The 21,806-nt window shown below is 46.9% G+C and overlaps 1 protein-coding gene across 1 annotated transcript in view; it reads right to left on the minus strand.

The window, feature by feature from the left end:
- The window catches only part of LOC126523009 (glutamate receptor ionotropic, delta-1-like), a 30,949-nt gene extending 11,256 nt beyond the window's left edge, over positions 1 to 19,693 (minus strand). Inside the window, exons 1-8 of the mRNA XM_072288955.1 lie at positions 19,609 to 19,693; positions 16,339 to 16,497; positions 13,840 to 14,169; positions 10,457 to 10,662; positions 9,703 to 9,909; positions 8,421 to 8,564; positions 6,912 to 7,112; positions 1,458 to 1,561 (exon numbers count right to left, since the gene is read on the minus strand). Coding sequence (XP_072145056.1) covers positions 1,458 to 1,561; positions 6,912 to 7,112; positions 8,421 to 8,564; positions 9,703 to 9,909; positions 10,457 to 10,662; positions 13,840 to 14,169; positions 16,339 to 16,497; positions 19,609 to 19,693 — 1,436 coding nt within the window. The remainder of the gene's footprint in view (positions 1 to 1,457; positions 1,562 to 6,911; positions 7,113 to 8,420; positions 8,565 to 9,702; positions 9,910 to 10,456; positions 10,663 to 13,839; positions 14,170 to 16,338; positions 16,498 to 19,608) is intronic.
- Positions 19,694 to 21,806: the final 2,113 nt, after the last annotated feature.

A 21,806-nucleotide genomic window follows, 5' to 3' on the forward strand; every position in this document is an offset into this window, starting at 1 on the left:
ATTCGCTGCGGCTCGTTGAGGACAACCGTGTGATCTGATTGGTCTCTGTGGGTGACGTGGCTTCAGGTTTGTGGTGAGCTAATCCGAGTGCCCCCCCCCCCCCCCTTTTGACAGACCGGCTGGTTTGGCCGATCTATGCCTTGGTACAGCACAGAAGAAGCGTGCTAGGCCCTATCTGCGCTACTCCTGTAGGCGTAGTATATTGACTCCTTTCACGGCAATCCTGTGGGCGCTGCCATGTTTGTTCACGTGGTGACGCGTCCATTGCTTGCCTGAACTGCTTCCGTTGCCTCCGTGCTTACAATGGGTGTGTATATGACGCCGGTGCGGCTTAGCAAATCTGTTTCGGGAGATATCATGGACGGCGACTGGGTGGACGACACCAAGCTTTGGCCACAGCTTCAGACAACATGGAAAAGCGCTTTTGAAGCTGATTAAGCTATGTCCAAATGGCCCGAGCACCGTGTATGGTACTTGTTTTAAACGCGAGGCTAAATATGTATTCCAAACTATCCAACCTTTACGCTCATGAACTGAATCCGGATTAGTGCGTTTTTCTTTTCATTCTTTATTTGGCAAATATTTTGTAGCAGCGGTTTGTCACATTTCCGAATCCGTAAATTTCCTCGGTGCGGTCAGCTATCTGACTATTTCTGCCTAATCGCTCGCGGGTGCGCTCAGTTCCGATAGCTATCTTCATGCTGCGCGCAAAGCCTAACATGTAGCCGTTTTGTACATTGTAATACCTTGTACCAAAGATTTATTATCACTAGTAACTCGCTTACTCTTGTGGACTGTCATGAAAGATCCAGCTTCAACTATTCATTCGCTATCGGTGTAGTCCGTCATTTATTGTGCGTATGGTGCGCATATATTCAAGAGTGCACCCATTCACTTATTGACACGTTGGCGATAGAATGGTGTACTATTCCGTGCCAGTTGGGGTAGACGTGTGTAGATACTGTGCGCGAAACGTACTGTGACAGCAAGCGGCTCTACTCCCTTTGTCATTGTTTAACGAGCGGTACTCACTCTTGCTGACGTTCCGGGGCTGAAGCACTTTCTTTGAAGGTTAGCGATACAACGCTGGATGATGAGCAAATTTCTGTCTCCTCGAAGAAAGCCGTACATCTCGAAGTGCCGCTAACACGTACGGACAGTTGCAGCAACGGTCCGTGAACTTGGCTACACGGATTCATTCCATTCCTTAATATGCCAGTCACTATTTTTACAGCCAGCTAGTGCACACGTCTTCAATCCGCATGATTCAATCCGGCATGATCGGAACACAGTGCGTTAGCGAAAGCCCAGTTGCATTTCCGACAGCTTATGGCACAGAAGCAAGGTGGTAGCGGTAATGGTTTCGTATTCGTGCGCTGTCGCTGAGGCGACGTGCGGCGCGCCTGAGCTGTGAGCTGTGGCAATGCATATATTCCGTGTAAAGCACGATCACTTACTTGAATCCGTATATTTCTTGCATGTAGTCCACAAGTCTAAGGAATGTGCCACTGAGGATGATCGAATTGCTTGGTCCTTTATTGTAAATGGAATAGGGCGGCAGCTGCGAAAAGAGGAGTGTTGTGTTAGAGTTACACCAACATCATGATTTCTCAAAGTGCCACGAAGAGAGAGAAAGAAAGAAGAAATGAATTCTTGGGTTTTATGTTCTGATAAACAACGATCTGATATTGAGGCACGCTGCCAGTCGGGGGTTCGGGAATAATTTCGACCCGCTGAGGTTCTTTAACGTCCACCCAATGTACGGTACACGATTGCTTTTGCATTTCGCTCCCATCGAAACGTGGCCGCCGCGGCCGGGATCGAACATGCGACTTCGAGCTCAGCAGCGCAACACCGTAGCCACTAAGCTACTGCGGCGAGCCGTGAAAAGAAAGAGTTAAAGAGAGAAGGAAAGGAAAGGCAGGGATTTTGAGCAGAAAAGTGTCCGATTCGTAACCATATATACGCAAAAGGAAAAGTGCTAAGGAATGAAAAGAAAAAAAAAGGAGATAGATGAACGAAGGAAAGAAGAAAATAAAGAAAGGAGGAAAGAAAGAGTTCAATCCTGAGGTCACACAGCGATAACAGACGATCATCGAGGCTTTTTGAATTCAGCCATTGTAGCAACGCACGTGCAGATTTCTGCGCTTGCAGCGCAAGTGTCCACGGTCTAAGGACCTTTGCCACCCGTAATTATCTTGAGTCCTGGGGATGCAACGGGGTTTGGGTATCTTATGCTATTGGGTCTGGCCTCGTCTTGACGCTCCATAATTAAATATAACGCGTCCGCCGAGAGCAGAATTAACTGCTGTGCGCTTCGTGGTGGCATAGCCTTTTCAGCAGGCATTGAATTTAATTTGATATCGTCAGGGAGCCTAATTCTCGAAATCGAATCGTTAACGATGTCTTGTTTCGTCGGCACACTGTCGTTAATGTTTTTCTAATAGTTTAGTTCCAGCCGCGAAAATTAATGAAACATCGATAGGTGCGAAATCATGCCTGCGCAGCTTTTAGTGTAATCAGAAAGAAGGTGAAAAGGTTTTGAAGATTAAAAGACAAGTGATGAACATCGTCTTAACGGTCTGTATCTGAGCATCTTATGGGGATGCTTTTGTGAGCTTTGACTTTGACCAGTTTCCTAAAAAGCATTTAATGAAAATCATTTTGAACAAGAATAAAGTACGTATGTAGATATCTAATACGTATTTACCGGCAAACCACAGTGTGTTTCAACCCGCCACTGCCCAAGACCTAGAAAATAAATATATACAGGGTGTTTTATTTTAACGTTAAACGAATTTTTGCAAATCACATTTGGCATATAACAAAAATCTACTTATTGAGCTGGATTATACTAAAAGAAGTTGACGTTACTCATACCAGAATTCAAGTGCCTCTTTGATTTATTAACAAAATTTCACTAGTGCATCTAATTACTTTAGCGCACATGTAAGAATACATGAATTGAAGACAACGGTTTTACAAGGCACATCCACCTGGAACGAATATTGAAACTAGCCCCAGTTTTAAGATTACACCGTCAAACTTGCAGTAAAAATGCGCTGTTCTTCCGTTTTCTTTTTTCTTTACTAACGCGCATGTAGTAAAGGAGTGCGTTGTAGCACGCACCTTCTGGAAGCTAGTTGCAAGAATGTTTGGAATATTGATCGTGCGGCCACCACAGCGCCGAGATCGGTTTGCGAATCTCGTCTACTACAGCGCTAGCTACGTTCTGTGGTGCTTCCGCAACAATGCAAAACGATCTCGACAGTCAAATAGAGCAATGTACCCCAGGATGCGAAAACTGCGGTTGATAGTATGGGGTCATCTTGAAGAACAGCTATTCAAACTCGGTGAAGCCGAGTCTCTTCGCCGCTGGTCTACGCGGTACTTAACCGTCTCCCGAGGCAAAGTCTTTCTACAGCCAGAATAATGCTCAATTCTGTGTGCCTGAGTTGAGACTTTGTATTTGTATGTGCTTAAATTCTTAAAATCTTAAATTCGAGACTGACAATAATGCTTTTGCTTGGACGCTGTAATGATGTTTTCTTGTTGTTGTTGTGTGTGGCAAAGCCAATGTCAAGCAAACACCATTTATTATTTCATGTGCTAATCTGTTTTGTTTACATCAAATATGATGTATTACATGTGCTATACCTTATATTGTACTTTACGTTCATGCCACACTTGTAAGCATGCCTACGGGTGAACAAATTTCCTTGTCAACATGTATGCTCTGGTAGCGGCACTTCCGGGTGCCAAGTCCTATTCCTATTAGACAATGGCAACTTGTCCGGATTTTCTCGTTTGAGTGCCCGGATAACGGCTCTGGCTTTTGGCTCAAGGTCACATGAAGGTCGCCGACAACGGGAGCTAAAAGCATTTCATGCTTAAGAAATGCAGCAGATCCGACTGGCCTTTCTAGAATCTATATACAACGAAGCTTTCTGTAAAGGCATAAGGAGTGCCGAAGCACGGGGCTTATGCAACGTGAGTGCAAAGTGAAACAGAACGCTTTATCCAGGAAATGCAATGTCTTGTAAACGAAACTGATACGTGCAATATAACGGTTAATCGCATGGTTTCGTGGTGGTCCCTTGGGTGTTTTCGGCGCTGAAGTAGGATTGACAGCATATCGCAGCGTTTTCGTTTCGCAGCATATCGAAGTTGTGCTTGCTCGGCGTGACGCTTCTATTGCGCCACTTTCTGCTGCTCTGTCGGGTGTCGTTTCAAGTGGCATGTTGGCGAAGAACGCAACTCACTTTTGATCGCAACCGGCATTATAGAAGTTGGAAGAGGCAAGCTGGCTTTCTGCGCCATTTGTTTGGGATACCCGACGTCCCCTTGGAGGCGCAGATGCGACCGTCCACGCGGTTGCCAGGTGGCGCAACGCATGCGCAACGTAAAGCCATGTACTCCGGTGCCCTCTCTCTCCCGTCTCATCGCGGTCCCCTCGCCCTCTCTACGCAATGACCCGCATTTGCAAGCCGGCTCCCCCCGGCCCTCTATCTTACAGATTGCAGAGCGACTGGCCACTCGAGGCAGTTTGCGTGCATTCTCGGTCTTCTGTCACGCTCGGAAAAACACTGTTATGTAGCACGTACTGAGCAACAGAAAGCTGTACCAGGAGTTTTTCATGTTGCTCTACAATTTTCTCATTGACACTTTTTATTTAATTATAATAATGGAGAAGTTGATCGATTAATAAAACGGATTATGTAATTATGCGGAATTCGAGCTAAGAATGCGCATCCCATACCGAGGATAAACTCGGTCAATATTCTAGGTCTCCTCATTGATGCCAGAGGCTGTAAATCGACGGCCCTCAACAGGCTCACTGGACAGGCTAGTAATGTCCTAAGATTTGTAGCCCGCGTTTCAAATCGAATAGGCGGTCTCAAAGAGGACAATTTGCTCTGAGCTTATCAGGCATTCTTCCTGAGTCATGTTATCTACATAGCGCCGTACCTTAATTGGGGTAAAGCGGAAAAGGTCAAGCTCGACTCCCTAATCAGAACCGGCCTCAAGCGCGTGCTCAGCCTTCCGCAGTCCACAAGCACTGAGAAGCTGCTGGAGCTAGGGCTCCATAACACCATCGATGAGCCAATAGAAGCTCACACAGCGACTCAAATAATGAGACTTTCATCCACTAAACCAGGGATCAAGATTTTAGAAGAAGTGGGAATCCAACCCAGACATGAACCGGCGACCAAAATTAGCTTCAACCGGGAAACCAAAACTCGCATGATGGTTGACCCCGTCTCGCGAAACATCCACCCAGTGCATAACGAGGGTAGAAGATTCGCGAGAGCCAAGTCCATCCTTAAAAAGATCAATCAGCAGAAACTAGATGCCCTTTTTGTCGATGCTGCCAGATATGACAGCGGGGATAAGTTCGCTGTCTCGGTGGTAGACGCGGGGGGCAACCTGGTCAATGCAGCCTCTGTTTGTACGAAGTTCGCCCATGTGGCGGAGAAGCGGTGGTCGCTCTGGCTTTTCACAGCTCAAAAGTTCCCGCTATCGTCTTCTGGCACTCCCGCACGACGGTTAGATCCTTCTCGTCCGCCCTCGTGTCTGAACAGGCGAACAGTATTGTGACCAAAGCACTTCAAAGAACTAGAGAGAGCAGCGAAGGAGGATACCACACCTCGTAATTCCCAGCCCATCTATATAGCTCAATTAACCCGCTTGGATGTAATCCTAACGAGCAGGCCCATCGGAGAGCGCGCGATTTCACGTACCGCGCTGTCGCGTGTAGCCAGGCTTGTAACGAGGTCAACATCCACAAAGATCCATTGTTTACTTTCCACGAAATTGTTTCCCATTATTGACTGGGCAGGAGGACATTTCCACCTCCTCACCCCAAATTGAACAAACCTCAGGCTAGCACACTAAGATTTCTGCAAGCCCATTCGTATCTCACTCCTCGGTCTCTTAACTCACTCCTCGGTCTCTTAACAGGATAGATCCTGACCACTCACAGTCGTGCCCCAAATGTGGTCATGAGTCATGCTCTTTTGAACACATGCTCTGGCTATGCCCAGCCCTTAACGCCTGTCCACCCATCACGAAAGAACAATGGCAGGAATCTCTCAAGAGCAGCAATCTCCACATTGAACTCCAGGCTGTCCAGAGGGCCCACGACATTGCGGCGGGACTTCGTCTCCCGGTCCCATCGTGGGCGGAGCCACCGACTTGATCTTCGGGAGCCTTCGGCTTTGGCTCCCCAAGATCTCAGTCCCTCAGGACTCAAATAAAGTTCTTGTCATGTCATGTCATATCCAAGCGGTGGCAAACAATATTACCTTGGTTCTGTCCAGCGTCGTCGCATTTGCACATTCTTAATGCTTCGCTCAGGTTAAGTGAAACACCCTGTATATGTACAGATAGAGTCAAAAGTTAAGGGATCGCAGGATCTAAGGAATTATTGAATTTCCGACCAGTGTTTAACGTAGATATAGTAAAACCCGTGTTGTCCTTCAGTGTCAGTGTGGCTTTAGTGTACTTATGTGAATGGACTTTATGTCACTGTGGTTTGGAGTTGACTTTTAGATTTAGTGCGTTGAAGTGATTCCTTTTTGATGCCTCTATGAGAAAAGGGTAGCCGGCGCCAACTAAAGGCGACATTTCCTAAGCGCCAAATAATAATGATGATAATGATAATAATAATAATAATAATAATAATAATAATAATAATAATAATAATAATAATAATAATAATAATAATAATAATAATAATAATAATAATAATAATAAACACATGTAGTTTTGCACGGCCTCTAAAGCTGAATGCCAAGCAGTGTGCCTCATGCTGAATTGTTCACTCTTTCCTCAGGTCCATCGCTCTGCAAAATTTGGCACCGACTCTAAACATTAAAAGCATGCGAAGAGAGGTTTCCAAGGGGCCCGACCTCTAAAACAACGAAGTTGAGTGTCCGGTTTCTTAGGTAAGCGTCCACTTCGCTGAGGAGAGGCGTGCGCTCCAGGGTGGCGTTGTTTAGGCTCCAGTTCTCCATGAGTTTGAGCCGGTACTCCTTGGAAGTAACGGGCGCCAGAAAAAATGTCCGATATCTGGCCGCACTGCTGTGTATCGCAAGACGCTTGACCTCTTCCTGAAATAAAGAGGAGCAGGTCGCAGTTGAAGGTCGGCATGTATACGGCGCAACTGTGGTTGACTTTCGTCCAGGAAAAGGAACGAGGGTATAGGTCGATACGGACGCATCAAATATTAGAATGCACTACAGGCAGCAACTAGCGTCTTCAAGGAAAAAAAAATAAGTAGATTACAGAGCTGCTATACCCAAAGTACTCTTTAGGCTGTCGGGTGGTACGGAAGAAGAAGTTTTAGTCATTTATGCAAACTGATAAAGAATAATTACCGAAGGCGGCTGTTAAATTACAAAGAAGCTTTACAGACAAAAAGATATTAAATTACAGGAGAGCTCAAAGCACAACGGCAACAATCCGCAATGCAGCCGTAAATTGTGGCAGGAGAGAAAACCCACAAGTCAAGACATGTCGAGTACGAGACGAGGAAGCGAAAAGACACAAGCAAGGTGACATAGGTTATCAAGAATAAGAAGTCAAGTCAAACAAATAACGTAACGCATATAGATTCACGCACAGAGTTTAGTGAGCTTTGCAACATGAATGGATGAAGTATTGATCAACAAAAGCTGTCGCTTGTGTTTTGTTCCTGACCAAGACAGTGCTATAAGGCCGCTCTAATTGCCGATTAAGTACCGTAAATACGTATGGCATCAGAAGGAATTACCCTCTGGACGTTGCTAAAAAAAAACCTGTTCAAATTTTGCAGACGTTTTGAAATATATATATATTTTTAAACAACTGACCATTGAGTTACACTAGTGTATTGCGGTGAGTCCAACGAATTGTGTAAGGGGCAAAGTCGAAAATTCCTTGACGTGCGTGTTTACGCTATAGCAACGTTGCGAAAGTTGCGGTCAATCTTACGCAGCGTGTTTCGTAGTGTGAATTCTTCGTATGCGACGCCTTCCTACGGAATGACTTCCTCACGTTCTACAATTACAACTCGCATGCGTTTTTGCGCCCAACGACGTATTATTTGAGCACCTATGTGCTCCCAGTATGTGACCTGCACTATGCTTTGATCGCGAGCGCAAGCGGTACGCCGTGGCCGCCGTATCACTCCGCTGTTTTGGTGGTGACAAATAGGTCCTGATCTCCGACGCCTTCCACGCAATAAGTGCGTCATATATCGAGACATAAGTTTATGTTACTTTGATTTACACGACGCGTACCCAATGTTTTCCTTTCATGCGTGGCGCACTATTTTTTGGTCGCGGATGCAGGCAGTGAGAGAGGTCTCTCTAGCCTTCGTTGCGTTGCTTGCTGCGTAGAGAACGTGGAGCGACACAAGCTTTGTTTGCGGCTCTCACTGTAAGATTCCGCTGCATGCGTTCGAGGACGTCGTCCATGGGAGTTCCACACGCAGTCGAGTCTGGCAGCTTATGCGCGCTGCGAGACATGTACTCGATGACGTAGTGTACGAACACCAGGGTGGTAATATCTGGCAAGGTGAACTGCGCAGGAAAGAGAGAAGAATCGGATAAGATCGATGGCCAAGGTTTCCTCTCTTCTCACGGAGAATTGATCGTTAAGTTAATTAATCGTACAGTTAGTCGTACTGCGTGACGCATGTAGGTATACAAGGACGTTGTTTTGACAGCCACAGCCCCATGACCGCGAGCAGCACTGGATAGCACTCCCAATCTTGCAGGCATACACAAATATATCCAAGCAACTGGACGGGAATATAATCGCCAACGTAGCAACTAATTAGTAAAGCACAGCACGTCTAATGCGGAGGGTGGTGGGTGGCTCCCACGTACTGCTGCAATTTATCTTTTCGTCCTCTTTCATTTTCATCTACCTAATTGTTTCTACATTCAGTTTCAGTTTTAGTATCAGTTTCAGTTTATTATTGTTTAAATACAATGCATTGGTACGATACAATATACAGACGAGGGTCCCAAAGTCAAAGACTGCAACGGGATCCACATTTCAATGAAACAATTAAAGAAAAAAAGAATTTTATGTGTGCTTTCTCTGGTTTCTTGGTTTCCTTGGTTTCTTCGTATCGTTGTGACTAAAAAAAAATTAACCCGTTGGATTGCCTTATTCTTCAGGCATTTCACTACACGCGATTTCAAAAGCGAGGCCAGCCAGTAGTCGTATGTTCCCAAGGCTATTAGTGTCTGTGTGACTTAGCTCTACTGATTTTAACGAAAAATGCGGCACTTGAAAACTCTGAAGCGCCCAAAGTCACATGTGCCCCCCCGGCAGCTGCAGTAGATGCTCGCCTTCCGTACTGTGGCTTTTCCCAGGAACGGCATCCACACGGGATGAAATGCTTGTAGAGGCGACGGGACACTGACAGACTATAGCTCACAGACAACGAAAGGTTTGTTACCGCCGATAAGTTCCACAGGTCACTTATGCACCTGATTTACAAAAAACGACTGCATGCATTTATTTAACTGTAATATGCAGTATGGCAACCAAAACGCAGCAAGAAAAAAAAAACATGAATGTAATGCCCGCATGGTCAGAAATGAGCCGTTGAACATAACTGGTCGGCAGTTATAAGCGCTAGCATCCTTAACACAGAGTCATGCACTGGCTATACTGCAGCTGGAACTTCCTTTCATGGTGTCTTACCACGTGGTCGTGGGAGCCCCAGCTGGCACTGGCCGTCTTCATGATGTTCCTGGTTTCATTGATGTACGCTCGGGTGATGACGTATATCAGCTTCTCGTACGGGTACCGGACCTCGTGCTGGTAGTACCAGCGTCCCAGACTCTTGTCCCAGCCGTTGTAAAAAAGCAGCAGCCGCATGTTCGGGTTGATTCCGACATGCGTGATCAGCTGCAAGACACGATCGCATAATGTCGCCGGCACAACGATAGACGGGTCTGCCATAGCGGATTTGAAAGGTAGTGGACTTTGAAAAGACTGGAAATAAACAGTTTTAAAATATCATTTCTTTGCGACGCGGTACGGTTTGCGTCTCTTTTTTCCTCCATGCTTTCTACAAAAAGCTTCAGATACACTTAAAGAGGGGTCCGAAGCCAACCACCACCACCACCACCACTACTACTACTACTACTACTACTACTACTACTACTACTACTACTACTACTACTACTACTAATAATAATAATAATAATTAATATTAATAATAATAATCAATCACTTAATCAATCAATAATTTATTTAATGTGCCCAACAACAACACCGATGTTTGTCTGCTGGTGCGCAGAAAACAAAAAACAAGAAACGTAAAAATGTAAAACAACTACGACTAAAAGTTACGGAATATAAAAAAATAGACTGAAACAAAAAGATAATAATGAAGTGCTTGTAGCTCGGTCCTCCTATGTAACGCTCGATGTTACGCATGCGTGCTCCTTACCTCAGCTTCTAGTCGCTCGGCGACTGTGAAGTTGGCGAACACGAGCATGACGAACGATGTGTAGAAGCTGTTTCTTCGCGCCAGACGCCGCAGTGTCTGGCTGATAGCCTCGTTGACATGCGTTCGGTTCGCTTCCAGCGGCACGAACGCCATCGTGAGGTTGAGACCCTCCGCCTGCTCCTTGAACATCTCCATGCCATACGTGGCTGAAAACATGTACTAACATCACCGTAGTGAAAACGAAGTACTAGAGAGTGTTTCTTTTTTTCCCCCACTGTGTCGAAAGGTCTTACATAACGTCAGACGGATACGTTAGACGCTTACGTTAGACGTTAGAAGGCAGTTACGTTAGACGGATCTGTCGCTTTTATTTATGGAAGCATGTCGAATCTATCTTGTTGAATTTGGCACGATTCACCGTTGAGGTACGTCGGCCATAAATAAATACGCTGAAGGGATGAAAATACGTGCTCCCCTCGCGTCAACGCTCATTCAGGGTGTTTTGCGGTGCAGCGTGCCTAAACGGGTGCGGCCAGGCGCCGATCGGCGTGCTCACGCATCGTCACTGCACCCACTGCCGCATCACATTCCATAACATTCATAACGCTCTTTCACAGAAGTTTAAATTCTGGGTTTCTATACGTGCCGAAACAAAAATAAGATTGTGAGACGCGCCGTAGTAGGGGATTCCGGAATAATTTTGACCACGTGGGGCTTTTTAACGCGCACCCAATTGCTTTTCGCCCCCACCCGAAATGCGCGGCTGCCGCGGCCGTGATTTAATCACGTGCCTTCCCGCTTAGCAGCGCAACGACGAAGCCAGTATACGATATCACGGCGGGTGCTTTCACACAAAAAAGAAAGCATTTTATTTGGTGGCCCTCGACGGGGAAGGGGGGAGAGGCGATATTATGACAACGTGTGCCCCTTGCAGAGTCACACAATTAAGTTCCGCTACCGATCCCCTCAAGCGATTGGTGGGAATGCGTCCGTGCTGCAGCATTTCGCAATTACGAAGATGTCAAAGTCGAAACTGCTGTCCACAAGTTAACAGGAACGTCGGCTAACAGATGCAGAGAAGCGCAGCTCTTCTCCGAGCAGTTAGCTCCCCTCACCGCTCTTGAAGTAACCTTCAGTTTTCGTCCGCGTGGGCGTGAGTGACCCTCGTCGTGCCGTTTGCTTCGTCGGCCACAAGCTGCTTTTTTTTTTCTTGACGCTTCTTCGTGAGACTGCCTTAACCTTACCGCTGTGCGGGCCACTAATGTTGAACTTGAAAGTTGGTAGCGCCAGTTGCAGCGTCTTATATGTCTTGGTTCTGCAAATGCTTTTTCGGTCGTGTCCATCCACATTTATACCATCGCGCTGTTTCATCATCTTAAAGTAGTTATTGTTATATAGGTGGAGCTCTCCGCAGGCGTGAGGAACAATCTACGAAGCAGCTCACTCTGATGGCAATCAGTGCAGTGTCAACTGACCATCGAAAATGCCGGAATCAACAAAGAGCATGTGGCAGAAACCTGGAGAGCTTGCAATCAGTGATTAATATTACAAGTACAGAAATCTCCGCAAGTCGGCTGTTTTGCTAGCGCTGTGGTAAAATATCCGATTGATACGCTGAGTACCTGGATTTGATGCCAGTGCAGTGCAATATTTATTTATTTCGTTTCTGTCTTTTTTTGTCTGTGGCATTCTGTCTGATGTGTAGAAAACGCTTTTCGTCCTTTACATTTGACAAGTTAAGAAAACAATGGAATAAGCGTAGCGTAAAAACAGCGTAATAAACGTACTGTGCGCACAAACTGACAGTGTAGTAGATGTGGCTGTCTAGTGGGCAGTGAGGACGCGCTGCTTGCTGTTATTTCCCATTATCAGGTGTAAGTGGCGAAGTGGGTTTTGCCAGGTAAAAACAAAACCGCCGCAAAAGAACACACACACACACACACACACACACACACACACACACACACACACACACACACACACACACACACACACACACACACACACACACACACACACACACACACACACACACACACACACACACACACACACACACACACACACACACACACACACACACACACACACACACACACACACACACACACACACACACACACACACACACACACACACACACACACACACACACACACACACACACACACACACACACACACACACACACACACACACACACACACACACACACACACACACACACACACACACACACACACACACACACACACACACACACACACACACACACACACACACACACACACACACACACACACACACACACACACACACACACACACACACACACACACACACACACACACACACACACACACACACACACACACACACACACACACACACACACACACACACACACACACACACACACACACACACACACACACACACACACACACACACACACACACACACACACACACACACACACACACACACACACACACACACACACACACACACACACACACACACACACACACACACACACACACACACACACACACACACACACACACACACACACACACACACACACACACACACACACACACACACACACACACACACACACACACACACACACACACACACACACACACACACACACACGCGCGCGCGCGCGCGCGCACGCACGCACGCACGCACGCACAGAGAGAGAGACAGAGAGAGAGAGAGAGAAAGAAAAGCTACAACGCAAAGTTGAACCCGGAACACGCAATGTCGCAATGAGATATCCTAACGCAACACCATCGCTGGAATTTCAGTACCGTCGAGCGAACATTATTCACATTACATTTATACCATTTAGACATACACACGAAAAAAACAAAAACAAATGCTCGCATGTTACACAGTCCAGTGAAAGTTGAAAAATGGGGCAAACAAAGACAAGCGTCCAGATGCGAAAGCCACTCAGGAACGGGATCGAAGATTTCGACCACGACGCGCACTAAAGCAGCGTCTTCTCGAAAGACAGACCTTATCGAGTGAGGCGGCTCGGCGTGTCTGTTGTGCCCCTAACCCTTTATGTCACAACATATATTTAACGCCAGCCGCTTCTAAACGCATCACGTCATATACGCCCACCACTAGGTGCGCGCGTCGTCTGATTAGGCTCTGTTAAAAGGCGGCTAATAAGAAAATTAGACAATTACCAGCTGTGAAAGTTCTGCCAAGATTGCTTCAGAAATATATACGATATACTCCTCCATATCTAATTTAGCCATATTGAAATTTCGTTGCTGTTAATGTTTAATGAAACAGGCATACCATTAACCATATGCCGTGTAAACTTGATGCGATGAACTGTACTGGTAACAACGTGCACGTACCGAACGCGTCGTCGTAGACAACGAGCACCCGGTTCACGCGCATTGCCGCCATCCTGGCCAGCACGACGCGGACGTCGAACTCTTCGAAATAGGGCACCAGCAGGGTTCCTGCGGGCTCTTCGGGCTCTCCGGGATCGGCTCCCCGTTGGTCCCCCGCCGTGGTTTCGTTGCCGTAGGCCTCCCGGAGCACCCACTGTCGGCTGCAGCCGCGGTTGAGAACGGCCAGGAACGGCAGGCGCGCTTGGCGCGCTTTCCGGGCCAGCATTGCCGTTCGAGCGCACTCGTTCGACACCAGCAGGGCAACCACGCCGTTCTTTCGCAGTTCGCAGACTGCCGCGGCAGCAGAGAAGGAAGCGAGAACGAAAGTTTTCATGGGAGTCTGTCAATAGCGTAAGACATTGGCTACTGGGAGTGAGCGTTCGTATTTGCGGCGTAACACTGAAGAAGACGCGTACAGAAAGAGAGCGAGAGAAAGCAGGGAGAGGAAAGGCAGAGAAGTTAACCAGGAAAGCGTCCGCATTGGTATAGCCTACACAGGCGGTTAGAGAAAGGAGGAGTACAAGGAGGAAAAGAGGGAGAGACCGAACATAGCGTGCGCGTGGGAAGATGCACAGGAGGACTATAATAGAAAGAAATGAAATAGAGGGCACGTGTAATTCGTCTGTTTCTTTGAGTGTTTGTCTGCAATTATGCGCTGCAAATATGGACACAAGCTTTCATTTGAGCGTCGCACCGCCCTGAGACACAGCTTTGAGCGCTGATTGGAGGCACTGACGTATCCGGCCCAAAACCGCTTTTAACGACGGTGCTGTTCCCAGTTGAGCCTTCGCCGTCCGGCGTCAGGTGTCACGCAGGGAGGGCAATTTATGGCACAAGACCACTGTGGGGGATAGGCCATAGGAGGGGGGAGGGGAGAGGTATACGAGCAGGTATTTCGCCGTTGCGCGTCCATTCGGCCCATGGATACCGTTCGGCGCGAGCGGCAGCGCCGACTTCTTGCAAATCCCGAGCTTCGAGAGCAAGAAGCGCAAGCAAAGCGCCGGCGGAGGCAAGCCAGCTCCCACTTTCAGGAGAAGGCAACCCAAGCCAAGCTCCAGCAGACGCAAGCTAACCCCTAATTTCGAGAGTAGGAGGCCTAGCAGAGAAGTAGACGCAGAGAGATTCCTCCCACGCAGGGTGCCGATGGACAGTTCAGAAGAGAATTCCTCGACTGTGAGTGCGGCCACAGCTGCAAGGTGTGTAATAGACTGTGGTTTCATCACAACCTCACGCAGTTAACTAAAGAGTGTGCGCAATCCGGAACCGAAGCTCGAATCTAACAAAACGACGAGACAAAAGACTTTCGTGAACATCGCGCTAAACACGAGTTCAAACCTGAGAAAATTACCGCCAGCTTCGCTATTTTGACAGATTTCACTGCGTGGAACTGGCTTCACCTTTTCTTTTTTTCTAGTCACCTAGATTTCTATATTGAACATCCTATAATAAACTACAGCTTGATATTACCGTAAGGTGTAACATTGGTTTCGAACCCTGTTTCCTCAGCACAGCAGTCCGATGCATTACCCATTCGACAATCGACTACCCAGTGACCCAGATATAGGCCGGAAAACGGGAAGAGACAAACATAGATAGCCCCCGGAAAATTCGTGAAGTACCGTAAGAATGCTAACGCAATAAATAATCCGAAGCTTGGGGTGCGCCACTTCTGAAAAACCCTGGCACTGATAGGGTTAATGAGGTACCGCTGTGTTTCATCAAGTTTTGTGTTTTTGAAGTCCTGCGCACGAAGTTACCCTTTTAGGCTAATAAAGCAGTTCGAATATGCCTCCTTTCGCAAGGAACTTTCGCCGAAAAGAAGACAACCGTTTGCAATGCCCCCTCCCCCGTAAATGCCTTTCCCGTAGATATTGAGAGTAGAGGCCTTTGGAGCGCCCGTGTGTCAGGGGTGTTAATCTCGACCCCCGTCGCCATGCTGATTTGGTGTCATGGAAGCTGATCACGAAACCATGGCGATCGAACACTGGCGGCAAGCATGCGATAAGGACCGGCTGAGCGTAATCGCGGTTGTTGTCTCGTTCTTTCCACCAGTTCCCGCATTTCACAGCAAAAGATGGCTGCCCACTGGAAGCGCTGCAAATTCTCGCCTACAGCAACCAAGCCAAAGGCTTAATGACAAAAGCGTGAACGTGAGGAAGACGTTGGCACGGAGCACCATATACAGTCAGAATGAAATTTACGCGAGGACATATGGTCTGAGGATAGTCCTTGAGAATCATAATGCGCTATATCGCACTCATGCGCATTTTGCTCCCCTCTTTTGTTATGGTATTTCCCTCGTGTCTTCTTCATTTATCTTCAATTCGCTTTACCCTCTCACCCAAACACAGGGTAGCCATCTGGTCTAGGCACTGGCTAACCTCCCTGTCTTTCCCTCTCCCCTTGCTCCTTAATACGGGCCATCTGGCACTCCGTTCTCATCGTTATAGATATTCTTACGGTCGACGTCGGCCGAACTGTTGATCCAGTGAATGCCAAGGGGGAGCACATCATTTCGGGTCATGTAGCCCGTCGCCAAGTAGGTGCCCAGGAACTGCGCCTTCTCTTCCCAGTTGCTCCCTGAAAGGTGACGCTGTTGGTAAGATCGCACTGCAATACCTGTTCGCGAAGAAAAAAGGGTTACTGATGCTTTTTAACATTGCAGAGAATTGGGGTGTTTCTATCAGTCACACCAAGACTTCGTGCAAAGGTTACTAAAGCTAAATAGGGCGCTACATAGGGCCCGCGAAAGCAGGTAGATTGTAAGTGGAGCCATGGTGGGATTTCGACGTCGTCCCATTATGTTTCAACGCCTTTACGGCTTCTTAAGCAAGGTCTTGCTTCATCAGGAAACCGCTGCACTGGATTGGATTGAGCAATTACACGCCCGAAGTGTTAATATTAGTTTAATGGCAGTGTTTGTTATATGAAAAATTATTTGTATTAAGAAAAAATATATGTCCTTTTTGATCTATACTACCAGAATCCTACACTATGATCAGAGCGAGCATATGTAGTCTAAAGATAGACCGCCTTATTAACATAACGCCATGAATATTCTATCGTTAATTTCGAACGTTAAAAAGTTCACCTGCTTTATGAAGGTTGTAAAGAGAACCAACAAGAAAGCGGCAAAAAATATAGAAATTCCACGAAATGGGCGGTCAGAGGAGCCCAATGTCCACGCCAAGAAAAAGCGCTGTGCAACCTCTGACTCCTACAACCATCGAACGATAGCTGCGCCATACAGTCTTCAATTAAGTAACTTTCGTGAAGAAGTTCATGCTGTGAGCACAGCCCACAGGAGTCCAGCGTTTGCTATCATTCGCTACGTGTTGCCATAACACTCTGAGCTGTCGCGTCCACGCGCTGCCAAGCATAAGGAAGTTACAGTGCGGGCGTTATTCGCGTGTTTGTAACAGTACAAAAACGCGCTCGTTATAGGGTGGTGATGTCCCGGCCGCTGGCTTAATTATAGCACCGACGCTAACATAGGCAATGAGAAACTTGCAAATGTTCCCGTGGATAATGAATTGTGATGTGGCGGTATACGCTGTAGAACACTTTTCAAGACATTACTGTTATGGCAAGCAACAGAGTACTGCTCAACACTCCGCGCTACCGCGTATATACGACGTAGCCAGTACACTCGTAACTGGAACTTTACTTGGACGGTAGCAGCGTTAAGGCTTTACCCGCTACGGGAAGAACCATAAAGTACGTCATTGCCACTATTTTTAGCAGCATGCGCTCATGACAACCGATTGTCCTTTGTGGCAAGTTAAAAAGAATATTCTTAGAAAGGTGCCTATGGATAGATTCATCGAAAAAGAAAAAAGAAAGAACGGCTATAGGCAACAGCTCCACCAGTACGTAGGTCTACTGGGTATCTTTATTATTATATATTTTGATTTAGATTGAATAAAGTTTTACTCTCTCTCTGCCGCATCGAAATTTGAGCATTATAAATTAAGGTGACGCTATACTGTTACCACTGCAGGACGAAGGGCTCTCCCTGCGATCTCCAATTACCTCTGTCCTGCGCCAACCGATTCGAACTAGCGCCCGCGAATTTCCTAATTTCATCGCCCCACCTAGTCTTCTGCCATCCTCCCCTGCGCTTCCCTTCTCTTGGCATAAAATAGGCTGATGATGATGAAGATGATGATGATGTTGATGACACTGTTACCATTCAAGCGCCAAGATTGCCAATCTCTATATATAGGAGGTGGTTAGCGTAGTCATGGGCGCAAATAAGTTATAATCAATTATTTATTATTGAATTTAGACGGCTAAAGAAAATGGACAATTTGGAGCCTGTCCTCCATATTATCTAGCCGAGCGATTATATTTTCGATAAACAAGCTCTCGTGAGAGCTGCGCAAACAAATTTTACATTCGAAGGCTCGCTGGAAGGGAAGCTGACGAGGAAAAAGAGCGCCCATGACGTCGACCTCACCTTATCGTGCCTTGGAAATAGTGTCGCAAGTCTCGCGACACAACGCACTGTTGAAGTTTCTGCTCACAACCAGCTCTTCGCCGATATAATAATAATAATAATAATAATAATAATAATAATAATAATAATAATAATAATAATAATAATAATAATAATAATAATAATAATCGTCGTCATCGTCGTCGTCGTCGGCATCATCATCATCATCACCATCATCATCATCGTCATCATCATGATTAATCGTGTAAGTATACGAACACCACGCGGAGAGGAAGTTAAGCGGGCTAAGAATTGTCTCCTAAAAGGAACACCACGGCCACTCGTTTGAACAGGACAGAAAAAGAAAGAGAGATAGAGAAAGAAAAGAAGCAGGAGTTAAATGAAGGGAAAGGAAGAGGGTGACACATCACAACACAGCACACCGCACTCAGACTACGAGCATTATAGACGAGAGCGCATAGTCCAGTGGTTGACAACAATTTCAGCACAACTTTGAGAGCCTCATATCGAATCGAAGCATGACCATTGGCAACAAGAAATGTTTAAGCGCAGTTCGAACGAGATACTTCTGGCGCTTGCTTGGCAGCAAACAGCCGTGAAAGTGGAACGTTGGGCATTCCAACCGCAAGTGCCCAAGCATTTCGCTGACAAGCATTTCGGTCCACAAGCTGGGCACGAAGGGCTCTGCGCGAATCCTTGTCGGTGCTGCATTAGTGCACCTGAAGCGTTATTAGAGCAATAGAGGCCTGCTGCTGCGGGTTAAAGTACGGCCAGAGGCAACTGACACTGCCTTCACACACCAACGCACAAGAAAGAGGCATTCTAAGCTTGCACCGTGCACCGAGAACATATTCATATGCGTTCGAAGAATTTCACTAACTGGAATCAAAGAAGCTCGTAATGTCGTCATTAACACGTTGAATAATAACTGGACAAGAAAAATTTATTGCGGCGAGACTAAAGATTCAACTATATCTGCTCAAGTTCTGAATTGCGCCTCTTTTTCATAACAAAGGTATTCTCTCCTCGCGTTATTTTTTATTTTTTTTGCCTCCTAAATCTCCAGCGCTGCGCGTTGTTCCTTACCGCAGGGCTCGGAGGCCGATTTCTCCCCTTATATGAGTCTGGGGAACATCGGCGGAATGATGCTTCGCGCGGCTAATAAGGCCGTATTCATGAGCACTTACAACTACTCAATGAAAGATTGATGTTAAGAAGTACATGCGCGTATGAGCTGCGGCAGTAATGTAAATCAATAAGATTGCACTCACCTATTTTGTACTTGAAGTGGCTTCCGGCAGGTCGGGCAGCTACGAGCAGGACTGCCGCCAGGACTGGCAAGATTCGCTCGTGCATTCGGCGTTCAGGCAGAACACGAAAGTTTTGAAACCTAGCGGTACCAATTCGTCGTTTAACGTCTTTCGTGTCTCGTTTGTACATGTGGGAGAGCTGTTTTCGAACTCTGAAACTCAAACACATCGAAAGAAGTCGCTCTCTTGCAAGATAAAAAAAAAAAAAAAAGACTCGTGCCTGAACGAAGTGCGCAATCGACGCTGCGTTTAGGCGACAAGGACGAGTTCCTACACAGGAGAACAGCGTGGAGCACTCGCTTGACAATCTCTTCTGATGACGCCGCAGAATGACACCAGTAGCGTTTTATGTGCGCCGAAGTACTCCTGACAACGCAGAATTCAAGTGAATCCGTGCAGGAGGTGGTGCAAGTTTGAAGCGACGGAATGATATAGGTCGGCGCTTGTCGCAGGGTAAGTTACTGAGGGGCACAAATGTGAAATCTGTGCACTCGATCAGCTCCACGTGAAGATATCACGCCTAGCGTTCGTGCAGATCTAACGGACGGTCACCGAATACGCTGGCGCGAAATAGCATTAGCCTTGATTTTAGGTCTACGATGGACACATCAGCTCAGTTCAGTGGCGGCAACAGCGTGATTTCTTCTGGAGGCAGGCTTAACTGCTATTTTACTTGGAGGCAAAGTCATGAATTCTAAATCTGACTGCAACAACCGCTAATTATCGAACCACGCGCATGGTGCATCAATAAGATTTGCCCATGCTGCTGTCTGAGAAATGAAAAAGAAAAAAAATTTAACAACTCGAGGCTTCTCGCGACTGCTCTTAGATTGGTAGAAGCATAGACAAGCTGAACCCTTCAAATACGCTCTTGAGGTTTCGCTACAACGTCATCCGTATCCTTATTCAACACTGCGAGTGACTAGAACGCCTCAGTGCTGCATTTCCTGTCACTTGGAAAACCTGCCTTAACGAGAAAAAAACCTTTCATGACTGCTTTCTCTCAGCACTCGATGCGAATGGAAGTGAACTTCCAAAAGCGAAAAGAAATCACTGTCTGGCCTCATGCGCGAGTCGCCTATGTAACTGCGGGTTCGACGCAAACAGAAAAAGGGAAGCAAAAGTGCAGCTTTTCTTGACATGCTTACCAAGCTGGTACCACTGCTGTCGAGAAGTCTTTTATCGGTGTTGCCTTGTTCATACTTTGCCGGTGCGGATCCTGCATCCACAAAAAGCTTTTCCTACACAAAACGTTAAGTCTGTAAGCCTATACTTACGTGCTAACAGCGAGCATTCAAATACCTGGGACGTGGCCGCGCTTGCCTGAGTGTCCGACTTGCTCCGTTCGCTGCAGGCGGGGCAAGGCGTCCCGCACTTCTGCCGGCTCGCTTCTTTCACGCCGTGTGACTGCAACACGTGCTGAAGACAACACCCGCTGGTTGGATAATGCTTCACACCGAGAGACTCGATGCAGTGAAGCACATGAATCATTGTCGTCTGGGGATGCCGTGCGAGATTCAAATAGGCAGGCTCGACGGCCTTCGATTTTTTTTCTCCGTCGTTTCGAGCGAAAAACAAGAACGGGGGGGGGGGGGGGGGGAGGGGGGCGTCCGCCAGATGATACTTGAGTTGTGGCCAACGAGAGACACCCTCACGAGGGCGGGAGCCTGTGGTTGTAAGGCTGTCATTGCACGCTTTCTTTTTCGACAGCCAGGGTAGAATTTGGAGAAGTTCCTTTTGTCACGACGAGGAGGGCACATCAACACGACAGGCGTTCGCGTCGCTCGCCTCAACCTTCCGGTGGTCGCCTAACACGCAGCTAAACAATAGCAGTTGTCACGCAACGGGACTCGTTCGATCACCGAACGATTCGATGCGTCACACGGGGCCGCAAAGATGGCACGCACTGTTCAGGCTCTAACTGCTATTGCTTACAGAAGAAAAAACAAGCGAAAAAATTGGGCTAGTAGATTGAGGAAAGCCGTAGCGGGCCCTTAAGAGGCAGCACGCGCAGGTGATGGTACCGCTCGAACAAACGATGCTACTGCTAAAGCCGATGTATGTATGTATGTATGTATGTATGTATGTATGTATGTATGTATGTATGTATGTATGTATGTATGTATGTATGTATGTATGTATGTATGTATGTATGTATG

Source organism: Dermacentor andersoni, chromosome 6 (genome assembly GCF_023375885.2).
Source record: "Dermacentor andersoni chromosome 6, qqDerAnde1_hic_scaffold, whole genome shotgun sequence".
NCBI classification, from domain to species: domain Eukaryota; kingdom Metazoa; phylum Arthropoda; class Arachnida; order Ixodida; family Ixodidae; genus Dermacentor; species Dermacentor andersoni.